This window comes from Cottoperca gobio, chromosome 21, assembly GCF_900634415.1.
Source record: "Cottoperca gobio chromosome 21, fCotGob3.1, whole genome shotgun sequence".
Taxonomy (NCBI): domain Eukaryota; kingdom Metazoa; phylum Chordata; class Actinopteri; order Perciformes; family Bovichtidae; genus Cottoperca; species Cottoperca gobio.
The window spans coordinates 10,636,747-10,651,970 of NC_041375.1; the positions used below are offsets into that span (position 1 = coordinate 10,636,747).

Genomic DNA, 15,224 nt, shown 5'->3' on the forward strand with positions numbered 1-15,224 from the left:
GTGGAAAAGGCATAGATGAACATTAGTGAGATCTGTGACGTACTGCAAAGTATTCGCCTCAAGATTAAAGCGGGTTTCTCGATGGAATGTTGCGTGACAAGTGATGTCAGGTGGCATTTGATGGTTACTGTGGTGACCATGGCCCCTGCATGTGTTCAGCTGAGGTTAACACTGAATGCATCGAGGCGTTTTTTATTAAAGATAAGGCTGCCGATATTCTTTAGTTTTGTTGCCAACAAATTCCATGGGAATCGATCCTACTCACAAGTAAGTATGTCAATGCCACATACACCTTGCCGCTTTAAATAAATTGCACCCAATGTGTAGTAATTCAGTTTAAAAAAAGTCAGGATTTGAAATGTTTGAGGGATGCACTTAAATCGTGCGTTTTGGTCTTTCATGGGATTTGTTGTCAATAAGAACAAGATCAGCATTATGCTCAAATGCAATACATACATAACCTTTTAACAGACATGCTTCCTACATTTTAGCCTATTGTTTGTGTGTATTTCTAGTTGCGTTTCTCATAAATGAGTGTAACACCCGCATACAGCAAGATTTCATTATTCCCTGCACCTTGTTCCACATATGATCCAGTATCAATCAGATCTGCCATACATAAGGGCGTTCCAGTGATCTTAATTCTGCTAAGAGGAACGAGGAAGCTTCCCAGAGAAGGTTTGAGTGAGAAAATACAGCAGCATGCTGCACAGATGTCAACACGCATCCTTACTTGAAATCTGTGTGTGATTGGATGCTGCAGTTGATTGGACAGCTGTGAAATGGTATCGCATCACCACGATACTGAAGTTAACTTTCCTACCAGCATGGACTGTCAAGGAACAAAACCAACTCGCATGTTTTAGTATTCCAAACTTTGAGATTTTCAAGCTGAAATATCACCTCAATGCAAAGCACTTAGCAGCTAGCTCGGAGCTAGCTAGCACCGCCGCTGATGCTAAAGTGAGCGACCCGTCTCGTCATCTCTCGATCAGGCGTTCAGACGCAGAATGAGTCGGTGACACATTAACAACTCCATCACCAAATGTATTGCAATGGACTGCAGGCCAATTTCATTTGATGTGAAACTGTCTGTGTTGCCTAAGATCAGGGGTGTCAAACTCCATTTTAGTTCAGGGGCCACATACAACACTATTTGATCTCAAGTGGGCCGGACCAGTGAAATCACAGCATAATAAACTGTTCCCTTCGTTTTAGTGCAAGAAAGTACATTCTGAAAATGTTCAAATTTAATGAACTATCTTTTTACAAAACATTATGAACAACCTGAAATTTCTTAAGAAAAAAAGGTGCAATTTCAACAATATTATTAGTTTATCATTTACACATGTGCATTACAACTTACAGATCACAGTGTATCTACAAAGGCACAAAATATTTCATCACAGGTATCTGGAACAGTATTTTACTTTATGATCAAAACAACTCATTTTTACACTTTGAGAGGTCATCCCACGGGCCAGATTGGACCCTCTGGCGGGCCGCATGTTTGACACCCCTGACTAAGATGATTGTGGCATACAAGATTGGAGAAATAGTATTGAAATAAAAGATATGTTGACCTTTAAGTTTATAATGCCTACTGATTGATTCACTCATCTTCCAAAATTCTTTTGAATATTTTGAAATGCTTCTCACAGTAAATATTGATGAATGCTATTAATTTAGATTAATTAATCACAAAGCATATAATGAATTAGATTAGTTTTTGTAATCGCTTGACAGCCCTAATAGATAGATAGATCTATCTGTCTGTTGTTTTTATTTTACCGAACATAACAAAATTATTTCTGCTATTCTAAATCTTTAAATCGTGACTTTACAAGCACAACTTTAATTAATGGAGACATAAATATTAATGCTTTCAAAAATTATTTGCTGCTGCCACTAGGAATGGCTTGTGTGCATCCAGTGTCTGAGCTGTGAAGTACCCTTAAATTTAATTGTGGGTTGCCATGTCGGACAGCATCAATGAAACAAGAATAACACAAGCAATGATAATATGCAGCTTTGATAGAATGACATTATCTGCAGTTGAAGCGGACTGACGGTGATTCTGCTGTGCCCACGTCATCAGAAACTGACGTCTTTTCAGATGATGACGCTTCAGAGGGAAATACGTCTTTTCCATGTGTATTTCTTTGCATTTTGCCCCCACATTTAAAGAGGGAGAGATTGACACAAAAGGAAAAGACACGAGTGAGGGAAGTGTGAAGACAAGTGAGGCAATTGCCAGGATTTACCAGACAGGATTTCACACCTGAGGATCCTCAACTGTTTATGGAAATTGTAAGAGAACGTTAAAATATGTTTGACAGCCTCTTTCCCTCCTCCACTGGTCATCTGGACCTGTCAATCTGTTCATTATCAATGCCTCACCGCCTGCTTGTTGACCTCTCCTCCCTGTAGGCTTCCTCTCTGCTCTTTTAGTGTCTCTCTTTGCTGGTATTGTTAAATGGTGGGTGTAAAATGTAGCGGCTTCTCAGACCTTTTATGTGTCCAACTACAAACAATCCTAGAACAATGCACAATAGGCCGATCTGGTGCCAAGATAACGCCAACGCTCGCCAACTGGACTCATAATTCTGATTGGAGAGGAGCAGAAGAGCCATCAAATGGTTGTGGGTTGGACGGATGAATAATTGGATTGAGCACCTTATGAAAGGACAGTTTAAAAAATAAATGCAACAAATGAAAAGACCATATTCAAGGTAGATCAGAAATAGCTGAATGTATGTATATATATATATATATATATATATATATATATATATATATATATAGTATGTATGTATGTATGTATGTATGTATCTATCTATCTCATATATATCTATCTCTATATATCTATCTGTCTTCTGTATGTATGTATATATATCTCTATATATCTGTCTGTATGTAGTCTTCTCTATCTCTCTCTCTCTATATCTCTCTCTCTCTCTCTATGTCTGTCTTTCTGTCTGTCTGTCTCTCTCTCCTCTCTCTCTCTATGTCTGTTGTTCCTCTCTCTCTCTCTCTTATCTCTCTCTCTCCTCTCTCTGTCCATGTCTGTCTGTCTGTCTCTCCTCTCTATCTCTCTCATCTCTCTCTCTCTCTCTCTCTCTTGTCTGTCGTCTGTCTGTGTCTCTCTCTCTCTCTCCTCTCTCTCTCTGTCTATGTCTACGTTTCTGTCTCTCTGTCTCTGTCTGTCTCTTGTCTCTGTCTGTCTTCTCTCTCTGTCTGTCTGTCTCTCTGTCTCTGTCTGTCTCTCTCTCTCTCTCTGTTTGTCTGTCTCTCTTTCTCTCTCTCTCTCTCTCTCTGTCTCTGTCTGTCTCTCTCTCTCCTCTTCTCTCTCTTCTCTCCTCTCCTCTGTCTGTCTGTCTGTCTTCTCTCTCCTCTCTCCCTCTCCCATCTCTCTCTCTCTCTCTCTCTCTTCTCTCTCTCTGTCTCTGTCTCTCTCTCTCTACTCCTCTCTCTCTCATCCTATCTGTGTCGTCTCTCCTATCCACTCTCTTCCCCTCTTCCCCCCCATCTCCTCTCATATCATATACCTACCTATTATCGATCTATCTCATATGTATCTCTGTCTCTATTGTCTATGTATGTCTCTCTGTCTCTATCTGTCTCTTTGTCTCTGTCGTCTCTCTGTTCTCTCTCTGTATGTCTCTCTCTCTCTCTCTCTCTGCTCGCTCTCTCCCTGTCTCTCTGTATCTCTCTCTATCTCTGTCTCTCTGTCTCTATCTCTCTCTGTCTCTCTGATCTCTCTCTCTCTCTCTGTCTCTCTCTGTCTTATCTCTCTCTCTCTTCTATGTCTCATCTTCCTAAGTATAAATATATATATATATAATCTATGTATATGTATAGATATATACTATAAATAAATACACACATATATAGATAGATATATATATATATATATATATATAGATATATATATATATATATATACATACATACATAACATACAAATATATATATATATATATATATATATATATATATATATTATATATATATATATATATAATATATATATATATATAAATATTTATATATTATATATATATATACACATACATACATACATACATATTCGTATGATCGTTATATATGTGGTGTGTGTGTGTGTATGTATGTATGTATGTGTGTATATATATGTATGTATGTGTAGATATATGTACATGTAGGGAGGGCGACCCTCTTGTCCACCTGGGTGAACTCCAATGTAGCGGCGCTCAGCCGGGTGTTTTGCTCAAAGAATATATACGTTATAAACTTTGTTTTTTATTAACGAGTTTTACGAACAAACGCAACACTCAGTGTTGCTGTGTGCATGTGTCTGAATCATGTCAGCTGAGTCACTGTCTTTGTTGTAGATGGCATCAGTCTGGAGGGGATGGTGGTACACAGAGCTGAATGCAGACCGGTCGTCAATGACAACTACATGAAGCTGAAGAAGTGAGTGAACTTCGAAATTGTTCAGCTCTAAAATGCCTCATGAGTGCACTGAGTTAGAATAAAGGAATATACTGTAAATTGAAATACAACAGATGGATGTTAGACAGCTTAAAACAAAAATTCACACACCTATTTCACTTACTCAAACTTTCAAGTATCAGTATTGTCAAACAAAAAGCACAGCACTAGCACCGGATGATAACATACTTTTTGTGGAAAATGTTATTAATAAGCTTCTGGTGTATAATGAAAACCAAACTGTAGTTTCCCCCTCTATATAAACTCCTCAAAACACTCTAATATTTCAGACGAATAAAAAATATCAATTTCAATGTAGGTTTTCATTGTCGTATGTCACAGTATTTCCATTACAGTAAAGGATCAGACTATCTATTGATGTATTATTCTTGTAAGTGGAATAATGAACACACAAATGTTGTGTTTTTTCATCCCCCTGGACAAAATCTATTTAAGTGTTATGAATGAATTAAAGTAGAGAAGTTTGAGGTGCAACTGTTAATTTGTACACGACACACTGGAGTCCACTCTGCCTTTTTAAAATAGTTTCTGTCTCCTCTTCATCGGAATCCATTATTCCAGCTAGTTAGTGCACGGTATTGCTATAGCAACCGCATCACTGTGGCAGATGCACTGCTAGAATACAACTCGAGGCAAGCACACAGTTTGCTCTAGTGTGTGTGTGTGTGTGTGTGTGTGTGTGTGTGTGTGTGTGTGTGTGTGTGTGTGTCAGCAAATCAGTAAAACACATTGCAGAAAATAAACAATTTAATGAAGGACGTGCAAAGAAGTTTTTTATCCTGACTCTCACCTGTACCGTCGAAATACGAGATATCTGTGCTGACCCTGTGCTTACAGGATGGTACTGGGGTTTAATGGCGTAGAATAGATACTGAATTTAGATCTGTCCAATTGCGCGTGCGTGCGTGTTACAACTCAAGAACATTTTTAATAGAAACTTCACCACAGGTTTCTACTGTAGATAAAGTGATTATATGTAGCACTTGCCACATGCCTGTTGGAGATCGGAATGCTTTAAGATACATTTCCTTATTTTAATCATATTTTTAATTTAGACAAAGTTATATGTGTGTTTTTCTTCACTGATATTAATTTTTACTGATATATTTTATTTTGTTCATTTGTAGTGTTATCAGTTTTGATTTTGTGTTTATTAACATATGGATGAAATGGGACTTGTCTACAAAGAAATGAGAAAAACTACAAAAACGTATGTAGCGACAGAGATAGTCTCTTATGCATCAGTATGCTTGACTAATGGTTACATTAGCATAGCTGTTTATTGTTAATATATCTTTATGAACATATATTGGTTATTAGGCATCAGGCAACATGTCTTCTAGGCTCATAGCCTTTTCTGTTTGTGTGGCCATCAGTTAAAATAAAATGTGTTTAATGACCTGCTGAGTCAAGAGGAACAATAAATCAATAGAAAGCAGAGCTGCTGCCATTACTATTTTAGTTAGTTTACGCTCAAGGTGCTGACAGTTGTCTCTGTGCCAACAGGCACGTCTGTCAGCAGAAATCAAGTTAGAGCACAGGAAACATCAATCAAACTCTCCCTCTCTTTGTGTGTGTGTGTGTGTGTGTGTGTGTGTGTGTGTGTGTGTGTGTGTGTGTGTGTGTGTCAGGTTGCAGATTCAAGAGTCCACCAAGCCTCAGCGTTTGTCACAGCAGCTGGAGAAAGCTGTCACTACCATCTTCAAGCCCGTGGCCAACCACGACTTCAATGTGAGAACCAATAACAGCAAGGCTGTATATATAAATAAATGTGTGTGTGTTCCCAGTTTTATTTTTAAAACATGGTATGACCCATTTCATAAAATCATATTGTTACAAAATGATTTATTAAAGTAAAGAAAACAGTTGTGTGTGTGCGCTGAAATAATGGAGTTGTTTTACGGCTGACCTGCACATACTTCCAATAAAAAGTAATCCATAGGTCTCATAAACTGTATTATGTCACTCAACAGTCTTAATCAGCTACTGAATATAAAAAGTTGAAGGAAAAATTCCCCAAATTCCCTTATTCAAGCCTGTCAAATGTTCATTTTTGCTGTTTTTCTTAATTATCTATGACGGTAAACTGAATATATTTGAGTTTTGGGCTATTGGTCAAAACGAGACATTTGAAGAAGTCATCTTTAGTTGTGGTGGACAGTTTTTCTGAGTTTTTACAGACCAAATATATAAGGAGAAAATAATGAAGGGAATTATTATGAAAATTATAATATAATGTAATTGCAGCCTTAATTATGTCTCTTGTGGCTCTCGAGGAGCGCTCTAACATCTGAGAAAATATAGTGGTGTCATCAGGGTTATCTCTGCTTGGGCTTGGAGATGACTAATGTTTAGCAGAAAACAGTGGGTGTTCATTTTGAGAGACTTACCAGGCAAGAAGGGTCTAACAAAAGATGCTATTGAATTATGGGAAATGTAGGATCCATTGTTTTGGGTTAATCTATAGTCGAGGCTAAGGGCAGAAACAAGGTCACGGAAGTACACAGACGCTTCGAGCTACGCAAGACTGATTTCATGCATCATTGCGTTATGTAGTGCGTGTCACCTAAAAATGTAACGCATCACAGACGCTAAATACAGTCTGAGCGTTGACTCTGAAACAACCAGCCCCCTCTGTTTGTGTTATTTTATATCCATCTTTTGTAAATCCGCCAAGAAATCTATTTAGAATTGTAAACATTGAGTCAGTGGTACCAGACATGGAATATGTTATGAAACCCTTAATCAATGATTACTTTTAATGTTTAAACTGCCATCTGCCATGTTGGCAGGTGACCTGAATGTTTTACCTGCCACAGCTAACATGTACCTTATATTTGGTTGTATTAGTTTTTTTCATTCCCTGTTGACATGTATATTTATGGTTTTACAGACCTTTGTTTCAGAACTGTGTGGGTTATGATCAATTTGTGACATTAGATCCAGAATGGTAAGATTAACATTAGTATTATTACAAGTGTCATGAGTATTAATATCAGTAGTAGTAACATTCAGTATGATTCTCAGTTGGAGCACGAGAAGAAGAAGAAATCTGATGGGAAGATGGTGAGAGCTGAGCGAACGGTTGTGTTGGACATGCTCTTCTCTGCCTTTGAGAAGCACCAGTATTACAACATTAAGGACTTGGTGGACATCACCAAACAACCTGTGGTGAGCAGCGCACACATACACAGACAGAAAACACGATACACCTGCCCACTATCCACCTTGTTTTGTTAAATTTGAACAAATCGCCCACAACAATAGTTGTTGTTCACACTATCTTTTGTAGATTAAATTTGGGCTATCATGTGCTCACACACACGCGCACACGCGCACACACGCACACACACGATGAATCGATACAGTGCAGTGGATTCGTTCCAGCTCCCAGAGAACAGCAATGTGTAGGTGCTGATGAGACCTCGAGGTCCTCTTCTCCCTCTGATTGCATCTGATTGCATAACCATCGGCTGAGTAGGAGTCAAACGCCGCAATACACTCCACACCATCATTTCTCTCCTAAAGCACTTGGCGAACACTGAAATGAACTGAACTGAAGTAACCGAATTGCCCATTATGAAAAGTCTTGAAACACTGGCATTCATCAGGTGCAGTGTGCACGTCCTTACAAGCTCAACAGTGACGCCCAGTGGTCGCTGAAGAGTGTGGTCTCTCACACAGCTCCTGCTCAGTATTACACATTAACTTTGTGTTGGATGTTCATGAAACTTAACGGTGCTGTCACTACAGACAGGTCTACGCAAATTAAAATGAGAAGCAATGCTGAGTGTGGGGGTAGAAGCAGAGTTGCGGAGAAACCACCATTTAGTATAATATTTGTAAAACATTGGTCAGGCATTATTCAATGTCAAGTACAGTATATGCAAGTATTAGCATCAAAATAATATATTTTATTATTACTATTGATACATTAATGTGTAAACATCACTTTAATGATACAGCCAGTAAAGATGGCGCTATTTTTTACCTACTTTATATACTACCGTGAAGCTCAGTCTGTAAGGAAGTATCTTAATGTGTTTGTTGCTTATTTTCTGTATTATTCTAAATGAACTTAAAGTGTAGAGTAACCAGTATCTATAGTTGTCAAATAATAATATTATAGTAACAAGTACAATATGTATCTCTCAAATGTAGTGGGGTAGAAGTATTAAGTAGCATAACATGGAAAAGTACAAGTGTTATATTTTATATTGGGTCTGTCACAATATTAGATTCTAACTACACAATTATTGTCGCCTAAAGAATTCAGGATAACGATATTATCACTATCTATTTATATATATAAAAAAAGATCAGTTAAATTCATCTTTAACTTTGTTTATTGTGTCTTTTTTTCTCTTATTTGGCAAATAATTATACTCATTAGTTTGAGTGATTTTACTGTATGTTTATTATTAACATATCAATATTAAATTTTTCAGCAATACCGACTATTTTTATATTATGTCTGTTCTGGTAAATACAAATGATGATCTGTTCATTTCAACCTGTTTCTGTAGACCTTCCTGAAGGAAATCATGAGGGAATTCGGGACGTACAACAGCAAGGGGGCTCACAAAAGCACCTGGGAGCTGAAGCCAGAGTACCGACACTACCAGTCTGCTGAGGAAAAGGAGGAGATGCAGACGGCCTAGAGCAGAGATACAACTTCTCTCCTGAATATAGATGTCAAAAAGGAAATACTGTTCATCAAATACGCTGGCAGTAGTGGATGTTTTTCAGTTCATCATTTTTAAGTGAACATTATCATTGAGTGGAACATCACTTTAACACAAATAAACAGACACACTGTTCACAGTATTAGATTTACAGTTTTTTGAAGTTGAGGAATGAAAAACCAGTGGCTGTGTTGAGGTGGAAGGGGGGAAATAAAATAACCCCACATAATCACACCTACACCTGAGCGAAGCTGCTTCCTGGTTGGTAGAATAAATGAAGTCGGAGATATACGAGCTGAAAAGTGAATGTTGTGTTCCTCCTGTTCTAAAACATGAACACACATCATAACTCAAACATACTGTACCTGACCGTACTCTTTATATTTTCCAAAAGCATACCGTATCACATGCAGCCCATGGTATCCATTTCCCTACCTGCATATTTTAAGCTTATTTGACCAAACTTTCCTTTCAACCCGTTTTATGTTTTAGACACAAAAGGCACAAGGCTCTCCTGATACACGGACAATACTCCCTGTCAAGATCGGTCCATGTTGAACTTCACATGTTTTACTTAAAGGGAAAGTTCGGATTGTTTGACGTAGGGTTTGTTACGACCCGGCTCGGCAAGGGAAAAGGGAGTAACATACAACCAGATGGTTATGGTTAAATAAGATATATTTATTAATATAACTGGACCAATTGGCAATCAATTGCTTTCGAGGAACCAAAATAAACACAGGGAGGGCTCTTAACATAAGAGCAACGAGGCGTCAAAGCCAACTAACAAAAATAAAGCCCAACCTAAACAATTCTAAAACAAAACTCGGGGTGAAAACTGGATTATTACAAAATACAAAATAAAGGCATAAACAGCATCGGAGCACCTAGCATGCTTTACAAATAACTCTAAACATCTTGTTCTACTGATGATCAAACTGTCCCAACTAAACAATGCGGATAGTTTGCACGGGACACGAAACACAATATGCAACATTCAATACACATCAATACACATCAGAGGCACACCCGTCAACCCTCCCGTTTCCCCGGGATTATCCCGTATTTCTCCTTCCTATCCCGTTTAAATATTTTCCCGTAATTATCCCATATTTTTAACCTTCCAAACAAAAAAAAAAGGCCTAATTAAAAAGTGTAGTGGCCTCCGGTAAAGCAGGTGGCAGTATGTTTAACTTTAGCTGAAAACGTTATCACACAGAAGAAGAAGAAAACAGGAACAACACAGAAGACCAGAAGAGATGGATGAGTCAGTGAACAGGAGATAGATGGAGACGCAGTTGTACCTGCCAAACAAGTTAAAACTTTATGTAAGTACCTGAACAAATGAGAGGACACCTTCCCTTATTTAATAAAAGCTGAGGGAAAGATGTTTAGCGCCAAAAATAATGTAGCCTTCAGCTTCTGCGATGATTTCAGTCGCAGTGTAGCGGACATGTTTCCAGACTCTGCCATCGCAAGGAAGTCCTCGTGGGGGGAAACAAAAGCCTCAACTCATCAAATAAATTGATAAATAAACCATGGTGGCTCTGCTGTCAACATGTGTCGTCCGTCACTGGGAGGGATGGAAGACCAGATCAATGTTTCATCCTTTGGAAATATCGCTACAGAAATTAAATTCAACGAAACACCAATAATTCAATTTATTTTAATACAAATACTAGGATGTTAACATGTTTTGACTGCAAAATATTTTTCAGTACATTACTTGGCTGATGGTACTACTGTCTGCTTCTGCAAACTTTGCTACGTATTACTGCAATTAAATCATTTTACCCGTGTGATGAGTCAAGACGTCTGCTGTGCTAAAGCTTTATTTTAGTTTCACCCCACATTTTTTCCACAGTAATCCTGTCTAGTTTTATGGTAACCCTTTTCCAACTCTTGACTGAAACCGTAGAAGATTAATTTGGATCAAAGTGATGAAAAGTATCCAAAAGTTAAATCGGCTAGAACATGCAAAAACACCAGGCTGGTGTTTACAGCTAAAATTATTTGTTTACTGCGAAAAACACATCTTTTCTTCGGAGAATTTGAGGAATTTAAGTGAAAAAGAAAAGTACAGTTCACTACTTAAAAATCTATGGCAGAGCCGCAGCTGCTTTCCCCCCCCCTCTCATGCCATTTAGCTTTATGCAAAGTTATTTCAAAGACAGGAATATTGTTGAGAAGCATAAAAACTCTGGAACATGTCAGATTAGATCAGCATTTGTTTCACTGTTGTCAGAAGGGCCAAGAAAATTAATTTATCTGCTCCGTGGTTATGTAGGACTCAAAAATAATAAAAGGTAAAAGCTGCCTTTGAACGTACCCATAGAAAATATCACACAAATTCAGCATAACAGGACTGGTGGTACTAGATTTTATTTTCAAATTACACCAGAAGTATTTTCACTGTAGATGGAATCAGATTTTATGCAACCATAAACAAGAGGTAGGAGGTCAACCGATGTAGATCCTTGCTAAAATAGTATGCAGACGGAGGGGAAAAAAAAACCCATCATTCAGTCACTGTTCTGCCTTTAATTTTAAAGCACAAAAACTGGGTCAATCCTAGGAAAATCAAAACACTGCAAAGCCAAAAACAGTATTCAGTGATCAATGGTGTCGAGTCACCCAGCCTTGGCATGGTGGTGCGGGCCCTAATGTGAATGTTGTACAAGAATGTTTCATGATGCAAAAATACTGCCCCTGGGGCATTTGGGGAGCAGCAGCCAATTTAAAAGCAGATGTAGTTCCAGGTAGTTACTGCAACAACAAAAAAGAGAAGAGGAATACACGTTAATACTTCATATTTCAAGTGAAAATTGCAATACCTGAACTTTATTACTTTATTATTCCAATCATTACATTTAAGTGTAGAATTATATTATTGGTTGGCATTAAGAACAGCTTACCAAAAAGGATTCGTTCATATTTATGTGCATTTGCAGACCTGCTGAATACTTACGCATTTTTCACCAATCAAGCCATCTTTGAAGAAAAGCATGTACGGTGTGACACCGTCAGCACGGTAGTCCAGCAGTCCCACCATGCCATCCTGGGTTCATTGTCTCTCCTGTGAAGAACTGCGGGGCCAAACAAAGACATCAGACAACAAGCTGCAAAATTGTGCAGGTTTTTAAATAGATGCTAATCTTCGAGATGACCCGACAAACTATGGGGTGCAGTTAAGATGACGAGGGCTTTCATTGGGTGGTTTGACATATGGGTTTGTGGCACAGCTCTCATTTTTCATAATCGGTATACCTGGTAATTGCCGAATTTTCCCACGACCTTCGCAACTTCCGTTTGGCTGGAAAGTACAAAGGCCTCCACTCTCGATGGGTTGGTCTTTTCCAGCTGGGCCTTAATTCTGGATATGCAAACAAAATATATATACACATTAAAAGAATATGGAGTCAGATTGAACACACTATAGCTATAGTTGAGGATGCATTGAACCTTCAGCAGCGATACTTACGCTTTAACATAGCTTTTTATGTATGCCACGTAAGTCTTCTTGGCGAAGACAGTCTCCTGCAGTTTGTGGTTGAGGATGATGTCTACACCAGACACTGATGCTGAATCAGCGCCCTCTGCCGCCTCTTCTGCAGAGGCGTTGGCTGAAATTAAAGAATCGTCAAAGCCATCTGTCCTGGTGACGGCCTAGACACAAAGGTAAGAGAGCAGAGAGGACATACATGAGGGGGGAGAACATCCACGTATGACCAATCACATCGACAAAGGGATAGATGGTCAGCTGACAGCATAGAGTCATGTATGCTGTAAAGTCAGTCATTTGGCATATTAAAAAGGCATTCAACTGCGCTTCACTCTGTGTTGAAATAAGCAAAATATGGCTTGTGGGTAAATTCAACCCTGTTTGCAAAACTGGCACTAAATGTGACCGAGCAGCCCCTTTGTCAGGAACCCACCTATGGTCATAACTTCTTTAACTATACATTGCAATATTCAGTACTTGGCAGCATACTTTTGTGCTTAAAGTAGTCATGATTAATTGCATTGTGCGTTTTAGACACGTCACCCTGACTGTCTTTAGAAACACCCCGTTCACATTACAAAAAGATGACTCACCGATAAACCAGAGTCTTGGTTGATGACATAACTACCCAAACAAACGACTGGCTCTGCCAATTAAATGCATGCCTACACATGCCGTGAGAGAGAACAAAATATTCTTATGCTGTGACGTACACGTGAAATATGTCAACGTACAACTTTGCTTGGTTACACACCTTCTCTAGACTGGTAAATGTGAGGTATGGCTAAACTCAAGTTAATGTGATAATCTTGTCCTGTGGATACTGGGCAATGGGGTTTTGGGGGAATTTATATAAAATGTGTACAACATATTACTTTGAAAGAACAATTGTATTGTCATAAGATTGTTGAACAGTACATAAGTAGGCTGTGATGTGTTCAGTTGAATCAACATAGACTTATAACTTAGGACTCCATAAAACGTCATTTTGGCTGATATTTAACAAAAAGCTGTGCAACGTTGTCGTTTGATGTCCAAAAACACTGTCCACACCTGATTTTATTAAATCAGAATTGTGAAGAACTGACCAGCGTCTGGAAACTGGCCCACAAGGCGCGATCTAAGACCGGAAGTGACATGAAACAAAGCTGGCCTTGGCCTGCACTGGCGCGCCCGCGTTTTGCGGACAGTGGAAACGCGGCTATTGTGGCCTTGCGTCATGTCAAACATGTGGAAACATACATACAGATTGCATACATCAGTCTACCCACATACTCACTTTTCCTTCAACTTCATAGAAGATGTCGTTATCAGATATTACTTTGAAGCTGTCCGAGAACATCTCATCACCTGCGGGAGGAAACAATCGCACTTTTAATGAAAGCAAAGCAAGTCTGAGGGGTTCCCTCGGGTTGCACCATATACAACCACGTTATGTGAACGTTACACGAAACAACCAGCTTAATGCTCAGCAGCACCGAACTAACGTTTCTATCTCCCTCTGGAGCAATTATCAAGAAAAAGGGCACATTTATCACATGTAGTGATGCCACGTACACCTCGTAACTTTCCCCACGACTAACGTGATGTTATACTAGTTACTACCCTAACGCGCAGTCCGTATCATATACCGTTATTCTGGCCAAGAGCTTCGCGCTATGATGAGGCCCACGGTAACGTTAGTCACACTTTCTCACGTTAAGCAACTTACCGGTAGTTGAACATCGACCATAGCTAAAAGCTAACCGGCCTGAGCATCAGCGGTTATAAAGCATACAACAGCAGATCATTGCTAACACTCGTCACTGTGCTATAGTTAGCATCCGGCTAGCGCGAGCTGCCGGCCGATGATAACACGAGTTAACTCACGGTAGCTATTTTGGCTAACTCTTTCCAATAACAATGACACATCTAAAATAACCGTCACTACCTACTAAATACGAAATATTTCACACACTATGATTACTTACCGCTGATGACATCCGTGTAGATGATCATTTTGCTGATTAGGTGTTTAAAGTTTCAGAGACCGAGCAGAGGCCTGCCGCCCTAACAGCACGAGAGAGGAAAAAGAGCGATGAGGTTGCGAGGCGTAGCATTTACATCCTCCTGACGTCACGGGGGTCGGTCTCTGCCTCTGCTGCCACTCTGACACGTGGCAGGAAGCGGTACTACACTAGTCTGTCTGGCTGACTTTGCACTTTCATAGCAAAAATCAGTACCACATCAGAATGAATGCTTCTGTCTTGTTTTGCTGTATTTAACTCATCTCATATTGGAAACAAAATTAAAATAACTTTCTTTTTCCCAAGTGTGTAAGACATATTATGTTACACTTTTCTTCTTCTAGAGTGATATTGTGTTTTATGGATCTGGGGGGATTAAGTGGATGGAGGATGTAACAATTTGTCAAATCAAATCAAGTTTATTTATATAGCCCAATATCACAAATTATACATTTGTCTCAGTGAGCTTTACAGACTGTACAGGTTACGACACCCTCTGTCCTTAGATCCCTCGCATCGCACAAGGAAAAACTTCCT

The 15,224-nt window shown here is 39.0% G+C and overlaps 2 protein-coding genes across 2 annotated transcripts in view; one reads left to right on the forward strand and one right to left on the reverse strand.

Moving 5' to 3' along the window:
- LOC115026816 (general transcription factor IIF subunit 2-like) overlaps positions 1–9,481 on the forward strand; it is a 42,520-nt gene extending 33,039 nt beyond the window's left edge. Inside the window, exons 5-8 of the mRNA XM_029459795.1 lie at positions 4,374–4,455; positions 6,126–6,225; positions 7,522–7,665; positions 9,021–9,481. Of these exons, the coding sequence (XP_029315655.1) occupies positions 4,374–4,455; positions 6,126–6,225; positions 7,522–7,665; positions 9,021–9,155 (461 nt within the window). The 3' untranslated portion in view covers positions 9,156–9,481. The remainder of the gene's footprint in view (positions 1–4,373; positions 4,456–6,125; positions 6,226–7,521; positions 7,666–9,020) is intronic.
- A 2,062-nt stretch (positions 9,482–11,543) lies between these two features.
- tpt1 (tumor protein, translationally-controlled 1) lies at positions 11,544–14,803 on the reverse strand. Its single transcript, XM_029459704.1, has 6 exons — positions 14,652–14,803; positions 13,961–14,031; positions 12,661–12,845; positions 12,447–12,552; positions 12,148–12,265; positions 11,544–11,945 (listed from the first exon to the last, which is right to left on the reverse strand). Exons 1-5 carry the CDS (start codon positions 14,677–14,679, stop codon positions 12,203–12,205), a joined length of 453 nt encoding a protein of 150 aa, XP_029315564.1. The 5' UTR covers positions 14,680–14,803; the 3' UTR covers positions 11,544–11,945; positions 12,148–12,202.
- Between the last annotated feature and the right edge of the window lie 421 nt (positions 14,804–15,224).

What these genes read in the sequence shown, in the direction of transcription:
- tpt1 (XM_029459704.1), bottom strand. Translation starts at nt 14,679, where the DNA reads ATGATCATCTACACGGATGTCATCAGCG. An exon ending in CTACACGGATGTCATCAGCG is followed by an intron (nt 14,032 to 14,651) that starts GTAAGTAATCAT and finishes TTCCTCCCGCAG; the next exon opens with GTGATGAGATGTTCTCGGAC. An exon ending in TCTATGAAGTTGAAGGAAAA is followed by an intron (nt 12,846 to 13,960) that starts GTGAGTATGTGG and finishes CTTTGTGTCTAG; the next exon opens with GCCGTCACCAGGACAGATGG.